The sequence below is a fragment of the Annulohypoxylon maeteangense genome (assembly GCF_022496945.1).
Source record: "Annulohypoxylon maeteangense strain CBS 123835 unplaced genomic scaffold GGS22scaffold_24, whole genome shotgun sequence".
In the NCBI taxonomy this organism is placed as follows: domain Eukaryota; kingdom Fungi; phylum Ascomycota; class Sordariomycetes; order Xylariales; family Hypoxylaceae; genus Annulohypoxylon; species Annulohypoxylon maeteangense.
In genome coordinates this window covers 219,009-242,916 of record NW_025953271.1, presented here as the reverse complement: position 1 = coordinate 242,916, position 23,908 = coordinate 219,009, and the positions used below count along the sequence as shown (strand labels likewise).

At 37.1% G+C, this 23,908-nt stretch overlaps 6 protein-coding genes across 6 annotated transcripts; 4 read left to right on the top strand and 2 right to left on the bottom strand.

Annotated features, from left to right (window-relative positions):
• Positions 1–8,677: 8,677 nt before the first annotated feature.
• On the bottom strand, positions 8,678–10,097 carry GGS22DRAFT_193040 (uncharacterized protein; the record flags this gene model as incomplete). Its single annotated transcript, XM_047965338.1, has 2 exons — positions 8,678–9,264; positions 9,344–10,097. The coding sequence occupies 2 exons, from the start codon at positions 10,095–10,097 to the stop codon at positions 8,678–8,680; spliced, it is 1,341 nt and encodes a 446-aa protein (XP_047814498.1).
• A 448-nt stretch (positions 10,098–10,545) lies between these two features.
• GGS22DRAFT_193039 (uncharacterized protein) lies at positions 10,546–11,479 on the top strand (the record flags this gene model as incomplete). The annotated part of the gene is made up of 2 exons (XM_047965337.1): positions 10,546–10,896; positions 11,012–11,479. The coding sequence occupies 2 exons, from the start codon at positions 10,546–10,548 to the stop codon at positions 11,477–11,479; spliced, it is 819 nt and encodes a 272-aa protein (XP_047814497.1).
• Positions 11,480–12,348: 869 nt separating this feature from the next.
• On the top strand, positions 12,349–15,165 carry GGS22DRAFT_81590 (uncharacterized protein). The gene is made up of 2 exons (XM_047968176.1): positions 12,349–12,501; positions 12,558–15,165. The coding sequence occupies exons 1-2, from the start codon at positions 12,478–12,480 to the stop codon at positions 14,943–14,945; spliced, it is 2,412 nt and encodes an 803-aa protein (XP_047814496.1). The 5' UTR covers positions 12,349–12,477; the 3' UTR covers positions 14,946–15,165.
• On the top strand, positions 15,166–16,642 carry GGS22DRAFT_81599 (uncharacterized protein). The gene is made up of 3 exons (XM_047968177.1): positions 15,166–15,730; positions 15,785–15,986; positions 16,043–16,642. The coding sequence occupies exons 1-3, from the start codon at positions 15,386–15,388 to the stop codon at positions 16,468–16,470; spliced, it is 975 nt and encodes a 324-aa protein (XP_047814495.1). The 5' UTR covers positions 15,166–15,385; the 3' UTR covers positions 16,471–16,642.
• Positions 16,643–18,074: 1,432 nt separating this feature from the next.
• GGS22DRAFT_174456 (uncharacterized protein) lies at positions 18,075–19,335 on the bottom strand. Its single transcript, XM_047963094.1, has 3 exons — positions 19,236–19,335; positions 18,681–19,173; positions 18,075–18,631 (listed from the first exon to the last, which is right to left on the bottom strand). The coding sequence occupies exons 1-3, from the start codon at positions 19,311–19,313 to the stop codon at positions 18,120–18,122; spliced, it is 1,083 nt and encodes a 360-aa protein (XP_047814494.1). The 5' UTR covers positions 19,314–19,335; the 3' UTR covers positions 18,075–18,119.
• A 349-nt stretch (positions 19,336–19,684) lies between these two features.
• GGS22DRAFT_182177 (uncharacterized protein) lies at positions 19,685–21,616 on the top strand (the record flags this gene model as incomplete). Its single annotated transcript, XM_047963939.1, has 1 exon — positions 19,685–21,616. One exon carries the CDS (start codon positions 19,685–19,687, stop codon positions 21,614–21,616), a length of 1,932 nt encoding a protein of 643 aa, XP_047814493.1.
• Positions 21,617–23,908: the final 2,292 nt, after the last annotated feature.

Genomic DNA, 23,908 nt, shown 5'->3' with positions numbered 1-23,908 from the left:
TTACGTAATAATTTATAAAATAAACATGGAAATAATTATCGAAATAATAATTATAATTATTTTCGAAAAACTTAATTTTTTAAAAATATTAATTATCGTATATACGGATTCGTTTTCATTTTATAAATACTTCGTTAAATTCGGTATAATTAAAAAAAAAAAGCTAATAATTAATATTATATTATTATAATAATTATATAAACGCCGTAAAATTTATAATATTAAATAAATATATAAAAAAAATAATTTAATAAATATAATAATAAAATTAAACGTTAATAAAACTTTTCGAAAATTTATTAATATAAATTATTTAATTATACGATTATAAAGTTAAATAAAACGAAATTAATTAAAAAATATAATTTAAAGCTTATAAAAAATATTATAAATATTAAAATACTTAAAAAATTATAATTTAAATTATATAAACACTTTACATTTAAAATTTAAATAAATAACGATAAATTAAATAATTTTAAATTAAATAATAATGCATTAAAAAACTAAAGCTAAATAATATTAAATTAAAAATAAAAAAAAAGAAAATTAATTAAAAGTAATAATAATTAAAAACTCGAATTAAAACATATATTTTAATATATCGTTTAATAATTTTTTCGGTAACTTTCGTAAAACGTTCGGTTATTTCGCGGAAAAAATAAAACTTAATTTAAATTACTTTTAACGTAATATAATAAAATTCGGCGGTAATTACGAAACGTTTATTTTTATTTTTTATTAATTTATAACGGTTATAAATAACACGTTTTTTATTTATTATTTTCTCGTTTTTTATTTATTAAAAATATTTTTTTAATTAATATTATGCTTTTTTAATTTATTCTTATAATATAAAAGTTAAAATAAATTATTTATAATAATTTATAAAATTATTTACCGAATAAATATTTATATAATTTTTAAAAATATTAATAATAATAATTATAATAAGTTTATATTATAATAATATTGTAAAATAATTTTTTTAATTAATATAATAACGTTCGCATTTAATCGAAATAATTAATATTTTATAATAAATAAAAATAAGTTATAATACCCGTTATAATATTATATTATAATAATATTATTAATATAAAATTTTACGTTAAAAAAGTTTCGTCGTTATACGTTTAAAAAACATTTTTAATAAATAAATGGTTAATTTTTATAAGAAATTTTTTTTATATTATTATTTAAAAAAATAAATGTTTTTTATAAATTAAAAAGTTTAAAAAATAAATAATAAAAAGAAAAAAAAAAATAAACGCGTTATATCGTAATTTAAAGCGATTTAAAAAAAAGTATAAAATTTAAGTATATATATAATCGCGTAAAAAAAGAAAAAATTATTAATATCGAAATAATAAACACGTAATTAATAACGTTAAAATTATTAATTATATAATTTATTAAAATTATATTTTTTATATATATAATCTCGGATTTCCGCCCCCACTTTAAAAGTATAAAACGTAATTTTAATATAATTTTTTTATTAATCGTTTTATTTTAAATTAATCGCGGTTTATATTAATTTTTAATTATATTAATAAATAAAATTAAAAAAAAATTATTTTTAATTTTATAAATATAATTTTATAATTCGATAAATTTAAATTATTAAAAATATAATCGATAAATTTTTTTAAATATTAATATTTTAAAATAAATAAAATTTAAAGTTATAATATTTTATTTAAACGAAAAATAAAATAATTAACCGATAAAAATTAATAAAATAAAATTAATAATTTATTTTTTAAAAATTTTAATACGCGTAAAATCCCGATATAATATTACGAAATTAAAAATAATATATTTAATTTAATTATATTATTTAAATTATATTTATTTATAATTTTATACGAAAATTATTAAAATAATTATTAATTATAAATTAATACGAAAAATAATAAATTAAATATTTTTAAAAACGATTAATATAAATAAAATAAATTCGAAATTAATCGTTATTTTAATTTTTTTATTTTAATTTAATTTAAAAATATATTATATCGTTAATAAATTTAATTTAATATTTAATATTTTATTAAAATTATTTATAATTTATAATATTTTAAACGTTAAAAAAAATATAAAAAAATAAATTAATATTCGAAAATATCGTAAATAATATTATAATAAATAATAACGAAATAATATATTTTATATTAAAAATTAAAATATCGATAAAATTTCGTAATTAAATTATAATCGAATATAAATATAATTAAAAATTAAAAAAATAAAAAAAATTTTAACGAAAATAAAATAAAATAATAAAAATATAACCCGTTAATATAAATATAAATTAAAAAATAAATTAATATATTATATTATAATAAACGGTAAAAAACATTTTATAATTTTATTAAATTATATTTAAAAAATTTTAATTTTAATTTATAATACGAAATATTATTTTAATTTTAAACGTATATATTATAAATTAAAATATATTTAATTATAAAATATATTAAAAAAAATTTAAAAATATATTATTTAATATTTTAATTATTTTAAAAATAAAATAAATAAATTTAAAATAAAAAATTAATTAATTTTTATAAACTTTTTAATAATATTATATTATATAATTATTTAAAATTTTATTATTAATTTATTAAAAATAAAAATAATTTTTTTATTTTAATTTATAAAAAAATATAAACATTTTAATTTTTTATTTATTATTATATATAAATTTAATAAAAAAGTTATTTTAATATTAAAAAATATTATATATAAAACCGAAAATTAAATATTATAATAAAAAACTTTAACCGCGTAATATAAATACATGGTTTAATTCGCGTAATAACGTTAAAATTCGCATTAACGTATTTAAAAAATATTTAAAACGTTTTTATTTTTTTTAAATTATTTTAATTAATTATTTTTTTTTTAAATTACGGGTAAATTTTTTATAATTATAATTATTTAAAAACTTTCGATTAAATTTATTTAATAATTTATTTATAATTTTTACGTTTTAAATTTAAAAAAATTATTTAAAATTAAAAAAATTCGAATAAAAAAATAAAATTTTAAAACTTTCGATCGTAATTTTATAACGTTTTTAAGTTTAAACTTATTTTTTATAACGTTAATTTCGTTTAAAATAATGTAAATTACTTTATTAATAAATTAAATTAAAAATTTTTAATTAATTATAATTATAAAATTTTTAAAAATATATTTAAAAAAAATAATTAATTAAAATTAATCGAAAATTTAAATATTTTAAAAAATATATTACGTAAAAAAATATATTTTACGATATATTAATTTATATAAGTTTTAAAATATTTTAAATTATATTTTTTTCGATTTAATTTTATTACGCGAATTTAATAATATATTTATATTACGCGGTTAAAATTTTTCATTATAATTATTAAAAATAATATAATTATATAATTAAAAAATATTAATAAAAATAATATTTAATCGTAATTTAAAATTTATATTAAATATATAATAATTTTTTTTCACGAAAATAAAAATTAAACTCGTAATAAATATTACGTATTATTTTTAAATAAATAATTAATTAAAAAAAATTAAAAAATTAAATTTACGTTATAATATTACGTTATAATAATAAATATTTTATATATTAATATTATTTTAATTTTATAATATAATATTAATAATATTTATTCGTTTATTTTTAAAAAATTATTAAATAAAATCGTTTTAAATTTTAAATTAAAAATAATTTTTAATTTATTAAAAATTTTAATTAATATTTTTAATTACGAAATAATTAAAAAATAATATTAAAAAAAAACGAAAAAAATAATTAATTATATAATTATAAACGTTAAAATTTAATATAATAAAAAATATAAAAATATAAATTTTAAAATAAACGAAATAATATATTTATAATTATATAAAAAATATTAATTATTTAATATTAAAAATAAAAAATAAAAAATTTAAAAAACTAAACTTTTAATAATTATAAAAAAAATCGAAAATATAATATACGAATTAAATATTTTTAATAATTAAAAAATTTATAAAATCGTAAATATATTTTAATTATATAAAATTTCGTAAAATTAAAATTTTTATAAACGTTATATTTTTACGTTTAATTATATTATTATAAAAAAAACATTAATAAATAATAATCGTACGAAATAAAAAAATTATTATAATAATAAATTAATAAATAAAAAAATAAAATAATATTAAAATATTTAATTTATTAAAAAAAATTTTCGGTTATTTACGATTAATAATATATAAAAAAATTTTATCGTAAAATATTATAAAATTAATTTATAAATAAAATATAAAAAATTTTATAAATTTTAATAAAATAAAAATTATAAATTTATAAAAAATAATACGAAAAAACTTAATTAAATTAAAAAAAAATCCGATTTATTATTAAAATTACGATTATTTTAAACGTTAATAAATTTCGATTTTTTAAATTTTTATTTTTTTAAACGTTAAAATTTATATTTTTTTTATTATTATTTAAAAAAAATAATTTTATAATTTTATTATTTATTCGTAAAAAATTCGAACGAAAATTAATAAAACGTTAATATTTTTTATAAAAAACCGAAAAATTAATAAAATATAATAAATAATATAAAAAAAAACATTTTATATATAATTTAAAATATAATATAAAAATTTTTTTTTTATATTTTATTTTATTTTAAATTTTTTTTATTTAATAATTATTATTTATTTTTTTATATAAATAATTTTATATTTTTTTTAATATAAATTTTACGTTATTATATTAATTAATTATTTATTTATAAATTTTTAAAAAAAATTCGTTAAAATTTTTTATTTTAAATTTTTTTTTTTAATATTTATATTATTATATATATTTTTTATATTTATATTTATTTATAATTAATAATTTATTATAATAATATTTTATTTTTAAAATTTACGAAAATATATTTAAAAGTTTTACGATTTATAATTTATATTTTTATTATATAAAATTATTACGTTTTAATTTAATATATATAAAATTTTTTTTATTATTTTAATAATATTATATTTTAATAAAAAAATTTTTAATTACGTAATATAAATATATTATTAAATTTATATAATAAAATTAATTTAAAAAAAAATATAATTTAAAATATTTTAAACGTTATATAAATTAATATATTATAAAATATATTTTTTCGTTTAATATATTTTTTAAAATATTTAAGTTTTTAATTAATTTTAATTAATTATTTTTTTTTAATATATTTTTAAAAATTTTATAATTATTATTAATTTAAAATTTTTAATTTATTTTATTTATAATCGAAATTATATTATTTTAAATTAACGTAACGTTATAAAAAATTAATTTAAATTTAAAAACGTTATAAAATTATAACGAATATTTTAAATTTTTATTTTTTTATTTAAATTTTTTTAATTTAAAATATTTTTTTTTATTTAATAAATATAAATTTATAATTTAATTTATTTAAAAACGTTTTATAAAAATAATTAAATTATTATAATTATAATAAATTTAAAAATATAATAAAAAAAATAATTAATTAAAATAAAGAAACTTTGGCCGCGCAGTATGGGTACATCGTTAGATCCGCGCAGTAAAGCTAATTCGAAAAAGGTATAGCTTGGGGGTACCTCCGTCGCAATATAAACTAATATGTGGCAAGATGTATCTTTTCCCGCAATGTACCTTTTTGGAACACATAAGTCGCCCAACAGGTTTCAATCAATTGTTTCTCCTTCAATACACGCCCAAAAGCTTTATAATTATAATCAATTAAAAGCTTTCAATCTACCTTATTTACAATCGAAGTCGCATGCCTTCAAACTGGAGTGACGTCACAAAAAGTCAGTTTGAACCTGGAGGCGCTACAAGACTGCGATCGGAAGTCTTAGAATTCCTTACCTCTGCCCGAATCTTTTCAATCCAGAATATCTCTTTTTACTTGATAGATACAAACCTGCAACCTAATTCATTCGAAAGCGCTTCGTGAGAGCAATTGAATGATTGTAATTATAGTATATTTGAAGACATAGTGAAGGAGAAATAATTGATCAAAGTGGATTGAAGGGAAAGAGGGCGTTCTGGGTACCTTTCGAATGCGCTAGCGCGAATTTTAGCGCTACTGCGCGAATCAGCCGATGTACCCATATTGCGCGGCTAATGTTTTTTTTAAAATAAATTAAAAAAACGTTTTAAATATTTTTTAAATACGTTAACGTAAATTAATTAATATACTTATATTACGTAATTAAAGTTTTTTTTTTAATAATATAATTTAAATTTAAAAAAAATTTTAATTAATTAAAAATATTATTAATAAATTATTATTATTAAAATAAAATAATATTAACCGCGTAATATAAAAATCGAATTTTTCCCGCGTAATATTTCGTTAAAATTAAAAATATTTTTTCCCGCGTATAAATCGCCGTATAATTATTTATATTCGCGATAATTTAATTATTATTTTTTAAAATTTTAATTATATTTTATTATATTTATATATATTTAATTTTAATTTATTTTTTTTAATAAAATAAATTAATAAAAATATAAATTTTAAATTAATCGAAATTATTTTTAAAAATAATTTTATTTATTTTAATTATAATAATTAAAATTAAATATTAATTAAATTAAACGTAATTAAAATTAAAATTATATATTAATTATTTAATAAATTTTTAATTAAAAAGTTTTAATTTTATATATTAAATATATAAATATTTAATTAAAAATTTTTTTTATAATATATAATTAATTTTAATTAATTAAATTTTTAAAAATTTTTTATATAAATTTAATCGTAAAATTATTTAATTCGAATTAATTACGAAAAAATAAATTAAATTAAAACGTATATTTTAATAATAAATTTAATAATTTTTAATTTAAAAAAAAATTTAATTTTATTATTAAAATATATTTTTTATTTTAATTATTTATATTTTTATTAATTTACGGTTAATATAAATATATTTAATATTAATTAAATTATAATTAATTAAATTTTCGATTAAAAATTTTTTTATATTTTTATTAATTTATTTCGTTAAAAAAATAAATTAAAATTAAAAATATATAATTAAAATAAAATTTTTATTTTATATTAATTAAATTATTACGAATATAAATAATTATATAACGATTTATATACGAAAAAAAATATTTTTAATTTTTAACGAAATATTACGCGGAAAAATCCGGTTTTTATATTACGCGATTAATATTATTTTTAAAATAATAATATAATATTATTAATTATTTTTTAATTAAATAATTTTTTATTTATTTATTTAAATATTTTATAATTTAAAAAATTAAAAATTTTTATTTTAAATAAATTATAATTTTAATTTTTTTAATTTATAAATATTAAAAAATAAAATATTAAAAATTTTTTTTTATTTAATTTAATATATTTATTTATTTAAAAAATATTTACGATTAATATTATATAATTTATTAAAATTAAATTTTATTTAAATATTTTTTTTTATATTTTTATTAAATAAATATTAATTTTTATATAATTTATTTTATTTAATTATAAAATTTTTAATTAATTTATTTAATAAATTTTAATTTATTAAAAATAAATAAAAAAAATTATTTAAATTAAAAAATAAAAAAAAAATAAAAAAATTAATATATATATTTATAATTATTTTATATATAAAATTTTATATTTACGTTAATTACGAAAATTTATTAATAAATTTTTAATTAATTAAAATACGAACGTTTAAATTTAAATTATATTATTAAAATATAATATTATTAAAATAATAAAATTTTATAAAAAATAAAAAAATTATTAAATAATAAAAATTTAAAATATTAAAATTATATAAATTTTTAATTTATATATTATTATATAAATTTATTAAACCGAATATTCGGGTTTATTAATAAAAATTAATGTTTAAAAAATATTAAATTTTAATATTAATAAAAAATAACGCTGTTTACGCTGTATGGGGCCGGAAAAACGCCGGCGAAAAGGTGTACATATTGTCTCATACAAATTTGGTGGGCGGCCATGTACCCCAATTTAAGCTTTTGAACCTTATTCCAACATTTGTATCTTTTCTCCACGCCATGTTTTCAATCAATTGTTTCGCAGCCAAACTGGGCTAAAAAGTTCAATATTTACATCCTTTCAATTACTCTCGGAATGCGCTTTCGATTGAACTAGGTTGCACAAGATTTGAGGCTGGACTGAAGGGACAGGTTGCGACTGAACCTGAAGCGGGCTGAGATTGACTCGAATCGATCGAAGTGACAGCCAGCTTTCTACCTTGAATCTTGCAATCAATTTTGGACTTGAAGATCTGCAAAAGGGATAGAAGATAGTTCAAATCGAGCGCTTTTGATTGCATTTATTTTTAGAAACTGAAACGCTGATTGAAAGCGAGGAAAGGTGGTTGAAGTTCATCGAGTACAAGGCGGCATTTCAGTACAAACTGTAGCGCGTTCGAATCAGCGCTAAGCCCTTTTTTGATACAGCGCGCGTACCACTAAATCGCATACAGCGCAAGGCTCAAAGTAAATATCACGGATTATAAGTAAAAAGAAAAAAACTATCGTTTTAAACACATTCTTAAAATACTCGGGGTAGAGTTATTACTTTACGGAATTACTTCAACCGAAACCGACCCCTTAAACAACTCTATCACAACAATCTATTAACCCGTCGCATAGCTCCCGGATCCGATCGCGGCGGTCCGATTCCAAAATTTGACGATCGACCCCCATATCCCCCTCCCAGGCGTCCAACTCTTTGCCAATCTCCGCCGCCGCGTCGAAGATCGCCTCGAGCTTAATTTCTGAACGATCGTCAAAACAATCCATCAACCCGTCGTACAGCTCCCGGATCCGATCGTGGAGGTCCGGCTCCGAAAATTTGCGGTCGACCGCAGTATCTTCCTCCCAATCGTCCAACTCGTCTTTGATACCCGCCATCGCCTCGAGGATATCCCTTGTCCCGAACGCGTTACGGCGCGGGTATAAGTCGTCCCCGTTTTCTGGCGCGCGAGAGTGATGAGGTGAAGACTGGATGGGGGGCGATCGAGCGCCAGCCTTATCCCCGCTTACCAGGCTTATAGAGTTCGCACTAAGAACGTCGTAGGCTGAGGACGGTAGTAGACGTTCGGGATTCCCCATGCCCGCTCCGCGCTGCTTTCCTGCGATGTCTCGGATCGGATGAGGCGTGATCTCGTGCAGAGGAGATTCGGGATTCTCGGCGGCTGCTCGCAGGTTTTCTGATTAGCTGGGCAACGTGTATCTGAGAGAGCTTATAAGAAAGAGATCGGAGGAGTTTCATACCCATCGCGCGTCCTCCTCTGTCGCCGGACCTAGTTGACTGGAGCTCAGCGCGTTCACTATTGCGGGAGAGCGACCTAGGTTCCGATAAGCTTGCTCCATAGTCTTCTCCCAGGCCGAACAAGGGAAACCCGATACGGCTTCGAAGCGGCGAGGTATTGCGACGGCCCGGAGACTCCAGGGAGGGCAATAACGCAAGGCCGGCTTCGACGTTGGGCGGTGAGTTCCCACGGTGTTTTGATTTTTGGCTATCGTCGCCCGAGAGCTTGGTTGGTGTTTCGAAGAGGCTTCGATGCTTTAGTGGGAGGGTGCGTCCCCGCGGCGCTCCGCCGAGATCGTCGTCCACATCGACATCGGGGAGAGATTGGCGGTAGCGGCCGGCTCGGTCAGCGGCGCGGAGCTCCTTTCTGCGGTAGCGAGCAAGGATCTGCTGCATCGTGACCCATCGATATTGGACGTCGGGCGGGTTTAGCCGTAATCGCCTAGCTAACGACGCGGTTGACTCCTTGTTGCCCTTGCAGGCGGTCATGATGCTGGGGAGTATGTGATCCCGTGTCGCATCCGTGATTTGCATTTGCCGTATGAAGATCAGAGCGATTAGCTCGACCTTCTTCGGACTATTTCCGACCTTCTGTACGAAGATTCCATAAGGCTGTGCGATGGCTTCCAGCTCGGGGATCGTCTTATTCCACAGGTTGATTAAAGGCTGCGACGAGTCAGCCTCCGGGTAGCCGCTCTGGTCTCCGCTCGTTTTCATATTGTCGATTTTCTGATAGGGGAAGTGAGTGTAAGGCGGAGGAGAGGGACTCTAGGTCCCAAACGGAAAACCAGTGTAGGTTAAAAGTAGAGAAAGTTGCTGATGAAGGAAGGAGATGGCAGCTTCTAACACGAACCAGGCCATGCCACTCGCACACTGCGGGGCACTCCTGAAACTGATACAGGCAACTAAGGGAATGCAGAAGGCGTCTGGTTGCGACCGAAGGTACCTCCTGATTCCATTGCGTTCGTGGCGACCAGCGGCCAGTCTGGACGGACTCAGCAGTTTCTAACTTAGAGAAACCCCACCTGCTCACAGATCTGAACTTCCTGGCTCCCTGCCGGCATATATACACTGTTGCCGTGCCTGCACGCCGTCGCCCGTTTTCCCGGATGCTCCTCTCCTACTCCCATGCTAGTCTTCTCATCACCGACAGCCAACATTAGGAATGGCGTCCAACAACGCCCCTCTCCCTTCTCCCGAGAAGCCTACTCCGCAAGGACGGTGCTCAACCATCTACAGCAAAACTGTTGACGAACTCCAGCAGAGATGCATTGACCGAGGGTTGGCCATCGCGTGGGATGGCGGTCTACCGCTCAAAAGATCTGAGCTGGTGGCGGAGGAGCACATGTGGGACATGGGCTTTCCAGAAGAATTGAAGCGCGCAGCTCGAAGTGGCGTCGTCGACCTAGTAGGCGCGACAGCGAAGCAGCTCAAAGAAGTAACCGCCATCCTCAAGATCTCCGTACCCTCGACACTGAAGGCCGATTTGGTGGCTGCCATACTGGACCGGCTCAAGGTGTGGCACTACGATGGCACGGCCTTGCCTAATCTCAGCTCTCACCTTAAGATGGCGAGTTGCAACTGTGCCCATTTTACGTCCCTAAAAGATACGCTACTAACGTTTCCACAAGGTGCCTTTCGATAGCCATGCGCCTAGCTCTCCTGCGCTGTCGGCAACCGTCGAACGTCCCCGGAAACGACTCGCTCAGGGCTCACCGGGGCCCAGCTCGGACCTCGAACTCATTCCCGGATACGCGGAGTCGCGACCTCCCGTAAACCCGGGTTCCAGCCAGCTCCCGCGCGAAGGAGGTAGGCCACAGCCTGGGCTGAGCGAGCTCGCCCTTGAATTTGCCAGGAATGTGGTATCAATCGCGCCAGAACACTTCTCAGGAAAGATGGCTCCCGCCCGCCGGGCCCAATTCGAGGGCCGGCTGAAAGACTTGGAAGCCATCTTCAAGGATCAGGAAGAGAAAATAATGCGCCACGTGGCTATCGTACAGGGCGAGTTGTCGAAGGTAGATGCCATTTTGATTGAAAACAAGCAGGCTCGGGACAACATGGATTCGCTTTTCAGGGAAATGTGCGATAACGGTGTGTAACGAACTGGCGTTTTCGCGATTTATTTTCGCTAATGTTTTTACAACACGTATTTAAATATTAAATAATATTTTTTTTCGTAAATTTGAAAACCAACACCAAATCTGCAGTGTATACGGTTATATCTGCAGTGCTGAGCCATTTTGGAGAGCCGAAGTTGTGCCGGAGGTCCGAGCTCAAAAAGGTACACCTTTCGCCATACAATTCCACATACAAATCCAAGTATCTTTTTAGCCTCAAAACCTTAAATTCCACACCTAACTAGATACATCAACTCCCATCTTGAATCAATTATTATTATTTCACGTCCGAAAAGTCTCGGATCCTTCTAGAAACTGAAACATATACTGACTAGTTGATTTTTCATCGAACGAACTAGACTGCATCACCTTCTACCTCTGTTTGATTGAAAGAAAGGTCTTGGAAGCTGGCTTGATTAGTACTGTACTACGAAGTAGGTTTGCGACCGGTATTCCGAACCCTGCCACAGGAAAATACTTCCTACCAAAGTTTCAACAGGAATAGCTCAATCAAACATGGTTCAAAATCGATGCAACCAGGCTCATTCAATTTACCTTCGAGTAACATTCTATCCATAAGAAATTGCGAAAGATTTTACCCAGCTTTGATTGAGAAATAGCTGGTTGAAGTCGTGGTGTTTTTGGTGTTCTTGTACTGTGGCGGGGTACTTCAGTTTATATGAGGATTTGTATTGCAAATTATGTACCGTTTGAAAGCGGGGCTTCGCCACCTTGTGGCTGACACTGCAGATATAGACATTCGTACGGACCTTTTTACTTATGGCGTTAATATTATATGGCGTTAAATAGGTATAATCGTAAGCTAGGCTTACTAAGATAACTTTTCGTAAACTTGAAGTATTAACGTTTCGATTGCCGGCGACATAATGACATCACCCGAATGACCTTCCTTAAAGCATATACGTCTTTTTAGGTATAAAACTACTAGGTGCTTAAGCGAGCGTATTAACAGCATTTTAATGAACATGGAACCGTGCTTCACAGTGAGTAAGGCTCAACCTTCCTTCTACCTATTGCCTACTAACGATATACAATACAGTGCCGATCATGTGCAAAAGGTTGTCTAGGGTCCGGGGTCGGCTTCCAAGCCGCGGATAATCGTCACCTGGTCGAGCTCGACAACATCGACGTGTCGATTACGAACAGTTTCCCCATATTTGACATGAACGGAAACTGCCACAACGTTTATCTGCGTAACGACATCGTCTCCCGGATTGTTGCGCCCAAGTTTTATCACAGCACATTCCGAGGGCTACGAATTGCCTTTTTCGATAAGGTTTCGGAGGAGGACTGGTGGGAATTCGACACCAAGAGACTTGGCGTCAAGTTCGAATTTGTGGACAACATCCACTTGTTAAACGGAAAGCTTGACGGCTACCTGCCAATATTCCAAAAGGGCGAAGGTACAGAGGAGTGGGAAGAGCATTGCAGGGCGTCCGCAAATATCGAACTTATGGGCATCCACAATGGCATTAAACGTTCTTACCGCTACTTTGTCAGACGTTCCGTATTGGAAAATCACTTTAGCAGGAAACACACTGCCGACGAAATTCATTGGATATCGCGCAAACGAAATGAGATGCTGCGAGCGACCCTGGGGTCCGACTTCCCACCCTTCACAAACCACCACAGCTGGAGCTTGTCTGAGCAGAGGGATCTCTTTCGGCTTCTTGAAAGGGAGACCCAAGCACGCTCTAGCCTAAATCAAGCCCTACAAAACGTCGCTCATCGATTTCGACAGATTCCCAACCACCAGGAAACAGAAACCTGGTCGATCTTTGAGTTCTTCCTCCGTATAGCGAATAGAACAGCAGTTGAGGCGGAAACGCTGCCGCAGCAGGACGAGACTGAGACCAATTTCGAACTGCCCAATATGAAGCGCGCGATATCAGATGTGATGCGCTACTTCCCCGATTGGGGTCTCGCCGGCCGGCCCGGCTCTTTCGCCCAGTTTCTCAGGGTGGTTGGGTATCGGATCTACTGTCTAGGCTCGTATACGGAGACACCGCTAACCTTTCGACGGTGGATTTCGGCGTGGCACGCGACAGGTCTTACAGACCTTGATCGGATCATGCGTCCTCCTATCCAGGACTACTCTGGATGTGCGGGACCTAGATGGAATGGCCGATTGCACCTGGAGCCGCTCAAGGCCGCCTGCGAAGCTTGCCTCAACGACGGGGCCACCATCTTCCAGATATATCAGAGCTTTTTGAAGATAAGGAAAAGGCAAGGCTCCGCGCACTTAGCCGAAAAGGTCTACCAACTAATGGGCTTAGCCCCTGGTGGGCCGCCTCTCGTGAGGGTAGCAGGGTACTTTACAAGAAGTTGGCGCACTTGGAAATGCACCGACGATCCGTTTGTGCAATACCTATCACAAAAACAGCAAGCCGAGGGCATTGTTCTCTCTCGCGCACCACGGCGCAAACGCCAAATGCTCAAGCTGAGATATTCCCCGCCTACTCAATTGATTGCCCCCGACCCTCCGCGCAAGCGGCCGAGCTCAGACCTGGCAGCCTGGGTTGACGGCCTGGATTGGGACGGTATTGCAAGAAAGGCAGCTAGCGAACGCAACCACGCAAAAGCTACCTTAGAGAAATACCCCTCGCTAACGCAGAGAATCCTCACACATCGCTTATTTACGAACGCAGACGCAGAGCTTCTCTCTAAGCATCTCGCCCAAACTCTCGAAATTTATGGAAAAGCCGGCTTCAGCCTCCTAGACCCTAGGTGGCAGCTGCTTAAGAAAACGGGTTTAGGCCGACAGGAACCTACGCTTCCCTGGGTTATATATGGAGACGTCGAGGCTCTACATTCCCCGAAAACGCGCGGTCCTGATGAATCAAAAACCCGAATTTTCGCGTTTCACATGCTCAAGGCAGACGCACCGCGTTGTGACCCTACATGTCCACCTCATATGGAGGGACATCTCTTCATCACCATAGACCACCGCATGACCATCCTCGAAGCCACCATTGGATGTCGACCCCTCAGCTACACATACGTAAAAAAGCAATACCGAACAGCAGACGTGAGCCAACGCACCTATGGGACGTACGAGGCTGACGTCGCGGATAGACTTAAGGAATTCGGCATTACGGAGGACAAACGACAAGATGGGATCATGATTTGCTATACCGGAGGCCGTGGCGGAAGTAGTTGGGACTACCGGTGCTTGAGCGCGCTCCCTAACTGCCGGCCCCTACTCCCGTCCCCTTTAGACCCAGCACATCTATTTTCCCCTCTGGGCTGGTTTCCTTGGACAAGACTAATAATAGCCTTCAAAGCGCTTACACGGGACGAAGAAAATCCAGAGCAACGTCAGTATTACGAGTCGCTGGCGAAAAATCATCACTATCCGTGGGCAGACAATGAGATGAGTCGAATCGTCACGGAAAAGTTACTTCTAACTTATTACCGGGATGCTTAACTCGACTCTTCCAAGTAGCTGGTTGGGAGAGTGCCAGAACAGAGCTGCTCGGCGGTGGCCGGACGTGGGATGAGCGCTGGTACGAGAGTTTGTAAGGTAGCTTGCTCATATTTACCGTTGATGCTTGACAATTGATCAATTTTATCCGCGATTTATAAATTTGTCCACGCCGAGCAAACATCTCTCGCTCTCTCTCTCTCCTGCAAAAGTGCCTCTTGCTCCCATCAAGCCCGCTGCACTCCGGCGGGTAGCTGCAGCGTTGCGGGTCGGAGGTGAAATCCGACACACTTTATAGGTTCCACAGGCTCGCCAGGAACGAATCCTCGCTTTGTTCGCCAACGGATTTTTTTGCAACGTCCTCATGCTACCCATTTACATTTTGGGTTACTAGGAGAGTGTACTTCTTTCTCCGGCTCGCTCGTCACCACACACCGCCGTCCATGGGTAGGCCTTCAAACAACCCCTGGCCCTCTTGGGTTAACGTAGCCAGCGGCTCTTCTGCGTCAGGTCAAGTATTCTACAGAGACGCCACTCAAACCGCAACCGCGTACCTCCTACTTCTAGAAGGCGACCCAGGCCTCCCCCGCGCCCAGGGCATCTCCATAGGCAAGCAGCGCGCTTACCTAACGCTCAACTCGTACGGCATGGAATATAAAGAAGAATATGTTGAACCCCTTGGAAAGATACTATGCAATCATCGCAGTATGGCACAAAAGAAACAAGTTGCGGGAATCTCCGCGAAAGCAATCAAAACCTCCCCACAGCTCGCAGAAGCGTTGATCCACGTTAGTGTAGTTCGTTCAGAGGTCCTGAAGGTGCGCCTCACTAACACGCCATAGAGGTTTCAAAGCAATCCTCCGCAGGTAGCGCTCTCGCCGTTAAAATCCCCTCGGACACGGAAAGCGGCATCTCCTGTGGCGACGACCGAACCCCGCCCCCCCGAGAAACGATCAGCCTTCCTAGGGCTCGGGAATGTAACCGAGAAAGGAGAGGCCGGGACTCACCTGCTTCAGCCCCGTGATCGCGAGTTGCAAATGTCAGGTAAGGCTCATCAAGCGGTAGGCATGTATACCTTAGAGGGTTAACCCTGCTGCTAGATGTCTTGGCTCCTTCGACAAGTAGAGATTTCCCGTTCCGCCCGGGAAACCAAGTTTCGGCACGCCATCCACAACCGGAGAGTCGTCCCACCCCCAGTCTAGAAGAGTCCTCGGAGCAAGGAAGCGCGGTCCCAGAGGAACGTGGGGGAGACGCAACATCCCCCCTTGCGGTGGAAGAAAAGTCAGTTCGTAAGCGGAGAGGTCGACCGAGAAAGATGCGGCAGGAGGGGGAGACCGCCGCCTCAGCGCAGTTGACGGGAGCGGACCAGGGCATAGGGGCCGATGAGGAAATAGCGGCTCACTTGGATAATGACCGCGCCAAATTTTCTCCAGCCAAATCGTGGGCGATCTGGCAGGGCATTCTGAAGGAGATGTACGGGGAGGGCTCGAAGCAGCTCAAACAGTGGGAGGATCAAATGCCTCGTTGATGTCCTAGTCATTCGATAGCGGTCGCCGGTGGTCTTGGGTTGGTCCAAGTGCGAGGCTTGCGTAGACTTTATTCTTGCTTTCTTCATTTTTTTCTTACCATAACGGGAAATAATGAAACTTCATAATTATTAATAAAACTGGAGGACCCCCTGGTCGGCGGTCACAATAACCCGAAGTTTACGAATCGTCCGACGTTTACCCGTTACTCACTTTCTCCGTTACGGAGGTTCGATTCCTCGATACGTTCAACCTTTTGAACCTTTTTATATCGTTTCGCGATCGTAACAAGGTTCAATCAACTATTCTCGTATACTTAATAATAACCCCCCCTCCCCTCCTTTCAACCTATCCCGGACCCGTTCCTTTATTTACTCTTACGAACCTAGATCTAGACCTAGCCCTGATCCCTCGATTCTCCTTTGCTAACCCCATTATAAACCCCTGCTAATCCCTGCCGATCCCTTAATTTCCCTTTTAACCCCTTTTGTAATTAGTGATCAAGATTCAGGTGTAATCTTTTAATTATATAAACTGTCAGGTGTTCCTAAGCTAGGTCAGGAACTTGACCTTTAACCTGGTTGAACTAATTGAACTGATTGAACTTTTATATAAATAAATCGATTAATGGAATAGTCGATCGAAGATTAGTCATCTAAGTCTCCTCCCAGGTCAGGTCAGACACTTGACTTGACAGCAGTTTTATAAACACCTTATATAATGAATTCAGTTTAAAAAAAAAGGTCGCGGGTGGATTCGAACCCAGCGTCAAAAAGTGGTCAATGCGTTACGATAATCCTGGCTACTTTTTATTAGATAAGGAATTCGAATATGTGGGTCTAATCTATGTACTTCCTTCCACCCAACCACCTGGCACCCCAGGACTGCTTAGTCACCTTAGTCATCTCGATTCCAGGGTCCCGAGTCCCGTACTAGAAGTAGCAGAATGGAGTCAGAAAAGACCGCCCATGTGCTAATCCTACTGTATTGGACTGTGCAAGTAAGTATCCTTTGCTGTGCTTATATTGGCAATTTATACCCAGTATACTCATCATAATTGGTAGAAAATACCTGTTGTGTAACAAGGGGGATAGTTTTAGTGACAGTGCAAATAGTAAGATTAGCACATGGGACACTTTTTCTGATTCCATTCTGAGTAGGTACTAGGTAATTCCTCTTGATTATTAATACAACTCCTGCTACCTAGTACGTAAGCTCCCACGATCCCCGCGCTCTCTCATTGGGTGCATCCCCTTCAATTGATTACCTAATCTTCGATTTTACTGATCTTTGATTGACCTACCTACCCACTTACCTACTTTTGAACTGACTATTCGATTAATCCTGGGACTGATTTACTGACTTTCGGACCTACCTTTGAACTGACTTCCGAACTGATCTAAGGACTAAATTTAGGATTGACTTACTAGTAGACAATTGAACGAATTTGCTGATTAATTTATTAACTGTTCGACTGATCGAATAACTGATCGAATAACTGATCTAAGGACTTATTTACTAATCGATCTACTTAACCCTCGTAAAACTCGGGCATTAAGGTCTCACCACAAAAGTTCTTTGACTTATAAAAAAAACTTAAGTTAAATTAATTAAAATAATTTTGATATATTAATTGAATTAACGGGTATTTTTAAGGTCGGCCGTTTATGGTCCACTTGAAATCGTTTAATTTCTCTACTAATAAGCGAATCTCTTTATCTCGTAGGATCTCGTTCCGGAATCTAGGGAGCGGAGCGTCAAGGAGCACGTTACAATACGACCACCACATGTAGTATAAGTATACAACACAGCCCTCTCCCTTGACTTGCTGAAAGCAAGACACGGCGAGCTTCCGTATCCATTGCCGGCGCGAGGCTCTTGTGAAGTGGCGGCACAACTGGCCGTCCCAGCGCAGGTTTTGGAATTGGATTGTAATGGAGGGGTATTTGGACGAGGTAACGAGACTGAGCATGTAGTCCGGGAAGTTGGGGCCGCAGATCTGGAGCCGGAGCGGAGCATCGGTAATCCTGGCCACCAGGAACCGCTGGAACTCTTGCAGATGCCCTCTGAGGGTCAGCCCGGCGTCGTGGGTAGCGACGTACGCACGGAGAGCCGTTTCCATCTCGACGCGGTCGTCCTCGCCGAGAGCGAAGCCTTTGCCCCCTAGATCGAGTCAGCGTCGGCATCCTTTGGGCCCGCCACGGATACTTACCAAATACTGTGCTGAAGCCGCCAATAACGTTTCGGATCACCATGGCGCGCCACGACGATACCCTACCCTCGGGAGTGGCGCCGCCGCCGAAGGAGAGCTCATGCCACTCCCCACGGACGTCTCGTAACCTCAGCTCTTTCGCGCCCGTGAGAGGGACCGCATACTTAAGATTCTGGCCGACGAGGTGGAAGTTGTCAGCCCACTTGAAACGTGGTCGGCTTCGGCTCCGCTCGGTCTGGAGCGCCCTTTGCGGCCGAGGCCGAGGCCCCATCGCCTTAAGCAAAAATCTGGCGCGCCACACCCTCAGACTTTCTTTCTCGTGCATGACGGGTCCTATGCTCTCGAATCTGTGTTCCGCACCTCCTACGTCTCGCAGCGCGATCGGCAAAAGCTCGGCGCGGGCCAGGGAAAGCTGCTCGCGCTCGTTATTCTCCCAGCGGAAGATTGCGTGGCACGAGGGGGAGCCGCGGCCGATCGCACCGCACGTCGTGCACTGCACATGTCAAAGGTCAGCCGGCAAGATGTCAAAGGCCTGCGAGACGGCCGTGGGCTCACCTGGACTACTAGAGGCGAGCTGAGCTTGCCTGCGACTCTTGGTACAATGAGTTTTGTTGGAGGGTTCGCGTCTGTCATGTTGACGGCTGGCTGATTTTTTCTTTCTCCTGCGAGCCGGGTAGGTGTTAGCGCCTATTGAAGGATCCGCCGTTACGGTACTGGGTTTGCATGGTACTGTTGAGCGCTATGTCTGGTTTTGGATGGAGGAGCGGAACCGCCTTTTGTAAAGGAGGGCGTAGAGCTGCTTAGGTCTTTCTGGCGACTTCTTGATGTCTGTCGCTACTGCTTTTCGAATCTCAGGCAGCCTTCTACGTTCTGGTGCGATTGCCTTCCAATGTCTCAAGCCGCGGTCCGGTGCTCGACAGTTCTTTGTAGTTTGCCAGATCATAGCAGGTTGCATAGAGACGCTCCTAAGGTTACCACGGCACATCTGCTCGTACGCTCGTGAGATGGCTACCTTAGCAGAAAATTCGACCTCGCACCTCCCATACGGCACGCATTACCATGTTCTACAGCCCATATCCGCCATAGCCGCCGGCAGGGTAGCCGTGTATAATTACGAAGGAATCCGTCGCTGCCACCGCTGCCTCTGCTTACAGAAGAGGCCGCTAGCGCACCAGCGCAAGTGTGCAGGTCTCTCCGACACGAATTCGTTCCCCTGCCTGGCTCGCTGCGGGCGCGCGTTTTCAACCCCGGCAGCTGCTCGGAAGCACGCGCTGCGCTGCGAAGGATCGAGGATCTCGCAAGATCGGTATGGGACATATGTGTGTCCGATATGCGGAGTTGCTGGGTTTTCCGGGTCGGCAGTGGCCAAGCACGTGAGCGATTGTAGAGGCAAAAGGTCTGCCGTCCTAAAGCCGTATAGCGCGATGAGAAACTTGTGCTGCTGCGATTCGTGTGGGGGGGTATTTCTTCGAAACGGCTTTCGCCGCCATACGTGCCACGTTGTCGGCGATCCGGTATGGTTCGGTCGACAGGACGGCCCCCCCGACTTATCCACGACGTACGTCCGCTGGTGCCGCAAGGCAGGCTTGACTCTAGGTGGCGTACCGGGAGAGATGCCAGACGTGGTCCCTGACCTGACCATATCCGTGCCTAGCGCGGCGGCGGACGAGCACAACGGCAGCAAACCTGCGGAGTGGCTTTCGGTCGTAGAGGGCGACGACGAAGACATGCTTAGCGACGCCGAAGGTGGGGATGACGAGTACGCCTTCTCGGACGAAGAGGAGGGACAGCGGCGGGAGGAGGACGACGTCCTCGACGACGGCGAGAGCGGAGACGAAAACGAGGAATTGGGAAACCAGCCCGACGGACGCGCGGAAGGCCTGCTCGGTGCCCACAGAGCGCGCATGGCCGTCGCGCTGCAACGCGCTCGCGTCACCTTCGACTCTCTTGATCCGACGCCTTGTGAAGGGCTGACTTGGAGACACGGATACTTTCCTTGCCCGTTCGGCACTGTCATCACGTCCGATACAGCTTACTTTAGAAGCTCCGTTAGACGTGGCGGGGTAAAGCAGCTTCAGATCCTGCCGTTTTGTTTCAGATGCGCGTCGTTGCGAAATAAGATATCTTCCTGGGTGGCGGAAGGGAAATATACCGTGGGCGGCGTGCATCTTTGCCGCAGGAGAGGGTGCCGCAAGCCCGTGGCCGCGTTGTGGCACTGCAAATATCATGCGGATCAGCTCACTCGCATCAACATTAGGGGTGAGGGTCGCTTGGGCGCGACCAGGGTTGTGCCGCCTGAGTACTTGGCCGACTTCGCAAGATCTTGCACGGCGAGAGAGCTAGTATGCCGACGCTGGAACGCCGTGAGAGACGCCGTGTTAGGGGCGCCAGGGCTATCGCCGGTATTTTTTGTCGATACCGAGTCCGTTTACGACTACTGGCGGCGTGCCTTCGTAGTATGCGAGCTGGCGATACGGTCCGCGTCTGGAGAGCTTTTGTTGCATACGCCGGTGGACCATGGGCTCGCGCAACGCCAGCTCCGACAGCGTATCAGGCCTCATATGTTTGCGAAACTTGCTCGCATTTACGATTTTCGTGACCTGTCCGGCCGGACGCATGGCATGACGCCGGAGCAGGTCACCGAGGCGTTGGTTCGGATCGGGATGAAGCCGTCGGCGTTCTTGGTGGAGTGGTCCCTCTGCGGCTTCGATCTGAACGCTCTGCGATCTACGTTCGACTGCTCCATATTCCCTACTACCGCGTTACTCGGCCATAGACTCTGGAGGGACCTGGGTGTGCCTGGGAGCCTAGCGTTGATGCCCTTCTTCTCCTCGTTATTCCCGCACTCCTATCTTAATCAGGATCACCACCTCGCCTCGATCGATTCCGAGAAGCTCTTTCTCACGGTGCGCAGCGCTCTCGCGCACTTTAGGTGATGGGCGCCGCCGGCTAGGTCGTGCGGCTATGGCTGGCTCGGATGCCGACCTAGACTCGACTGAGTACTGAAGATCTACCGCGTTAGAGGCACCTTTGTGAATGTAATCTTGTTTTGTCACATGATTGCGATAAGATCTGGACCGTTGTGATCGAGAATTACGACAGTGTTGTCGAGGCGGGCGAATATGTTATTAAAGGGCGGAGCTGATAAATGAGTGACGGCGATACATTATTTTTAGAATACGCAGACCGGTGGTCTTTCTATAAAAAATTTAACAAACACTTTTCATTAATCGTCACGAACGTCGCGAGCCTCATATTAAACTTTACCATGTAAGCAATATGAAACGGTTTAATTTAAAAGTAATAAATAATTTAGAGCAATGCTAGCCGCGCAGTATGTGGTTCGGCTAATTTCCCGCGCAGTATCGGATGAAACAAATGTCGAAGAACGGTGTACATTTTGTCCCGTACAAATTAGGTGTATTTCCATGTACCGTTTTTAGTCTCGAACCTTATTTTCAACATGTACACACATTAATCTTTAATTAATTGTTTCTTAATCAATCCATGTTTAAATCTTTAATGATTACAATTAACGTAATCGCATCGAAAGGAAGAATTAAATGAACGTAGTTGCATCGAATTCGGGACTGAAAAGGCTGTTGCATCGTTGAATCTAAGTCAGATCGCAATGAGGGCAACAGGATCAACAGCCAGAAACTGAAAGTAGATATCCCCTTTCGATCCAGCTTTCAGGATCGAAACAGGTTCTAAATGATCAACCTTTTAAACAGTAGATAGACCAATTCAACAGCTTTTAATCAAGTCACGTTTGAAAAGTTCAATCGGAGATTTAATAGAAAAAGGAGCCCTGAAGAGAGATTAATACAAGAGAAAAGTCAGGTGTAGACTCTTTGGAAAGTGTACAAGTTCAATTGCGCTAGCGAGAGATAGCGCGAAAAGCCGATTTTGAGAGTACATCTCGTCGTATGGGGCTTTGTATGGGCAAAAAGGTACTCTTTCGAACGCGCTATTTTAGCGCTACTGCGCGGGAACTTAGCCGAACCCCATACTGCGCGGCTATCATTACTCTTTATATAATTATATATATTATTAATTGTATTTTAATAAAACTAAAAATATAATTAAAAATTAAAGTTTTATGCAAACATAACCTATCGGGTGATATTCGAATCGTTTTATAATTTTTGCTCATTCTGCTAGTTAAACCGTAGTATTCCCTTCGGGAATATAGGTGAATGTTTATGGAACCAGTATCAGTACCTTTACATTTCTGATCCGTCTTGCTAATCGATGCGCGGCACCCCTTGGGGAGACCGGTAAAGCCGTGGTTAGGGTGTATGAGTTGATTCGTGTTTGTTTGGAGGTAAGTTCCGATCGTACGGTGGGGTGGCGTACTAGGTACGTGATCTATCTACGCAGCTAAGAGCGGGGCGGCAAGTGGGATAGCAGCCGATATACCGACGCATTTGGATGCTTCTGTGTGCCTCCCGGCTCTGAATACGTAAAGTTTCGTTATAGGTAAGGAGATTTCAAGGGTACGTGCATCACGCAAATATCGACGATCGATAGATCGATTCTATAATTTGTCGTGAGAAGTCTGGACAGATCGACGGCGGTTTATGAAAGCATGTATCCATGCCGAGGGGTGGCTTCAGGAACAGAATATCTCCTCTTTTGTATGTAGTATGTGATAGCACATTGTTAGGTTGGAGTTCGTTGCGCAATGGCACGTCCGCCATCAATATTATATTGTCTGCCTGGTGACACCTGCTATTGGTAGGGCCGCTTACGCCTCTGATATCTAGCTGCTTCGAGGTTCGCGAGGCTGGCCAGGCCTTGTGTCCCAAGCTAAGCTGCGCGTTCGAGAGTGTTTGCGAGTGTTCTCCGTATTGACTAGCTAGCGCCCGGTGAGGGCTAGATACCGCGTATGTGTTCGGCGTGAGACACGAGATATTGTTGTTAGCTTAGAGGTGCTTGCTTTAGATCTTTTCGGTGGTCCTGTCAGACGTCGAAATATGTGTAATTGTGAAGCGCGTGTTAAGGCATGTGCGAAGCTTGTCGGGGCGTATGGAATCGGTAGCTTTGCTTTCGATAGCACTTGTGCAGAGCAGTGACCTTTGTTTCATCGACAGATGAGCTTTGGTCACTGACATAGGCTGGTGCTGGGCTGGGCTTTGTTATCCCCCCTCACCAAATAAGTACTAGGTAGGTAAGAAATGAGGTCTCACAGCTGCAGTCTAGAGGGGAACTGCACCATATCCTAC

What these genes read in the sequence shown, in the direction of transcription:
- GGS22DRAFT_81590 (XM_047968176.1), top strand. Translation starts at nt 12,478, where the DNA reads ATGAACATGGAACCGTGCTTCACA. An exon ending in ACATGGAACCGTGCTTCACA is followed by an intron (nt 12,502 to 12,557) that starts GTGAGTAAGGCT and finishes TATACAATACAG; the next exon opens with TGCCGATCATGTGCAAAAGG.
- GGS22DRAFT_81599 (XM_047968177.1), top strand. Translation starts at nt 15,386, where the DNA reads ATGGGTAGGCCTTCAAACAACCCCTGGCCCTCTTGGGTTAACGTAGCC. An exon ending in TCGCAGAAGCGTTGATCCAC is followed by an intron (nt 15,731 to 15,784) that starts GTTAGTGTAGTT and finishes AACACGCCATAG; the next exon opens with AGGTTTCAAAGCAATCCTCC. An exon ending in TCGCGAGTTGCAAATGTCAG is followed by an intron (nt 15,987 to 16,042) that starts GTAAGGCTCATC and finishes CCCTGCTGCTAG; the next exon opens with ATGTCTTGGCTCCTTCGACA.
- GGS22DRAFT_174456 (XM_047963094.1), bottom strand. Translation starts at nt 19,313, where the DNA reads ATGACAGACGCGAACCCTCCAACAAAACTCATTGTACCAAGAGTCGCA. An exon ending in GCTCGCCTCTAGTAGTCCAG is followed by an intron (nt 19,174 to 19,235) that starts GTGAGCCCACGG and finishes TGACATGTGCAG; the next exon opens with TGCACGACGTGCGGTGCGAT. An exon ending in CGGCTTCAGCACAGTATTTG is followed by an intron (nt 18,632 to 18,680) that starts GTAAGTATCCGT and finishes GACTCGATCTAG; the next exon opens with GGGGCAAAGGCTTCGCTCTC.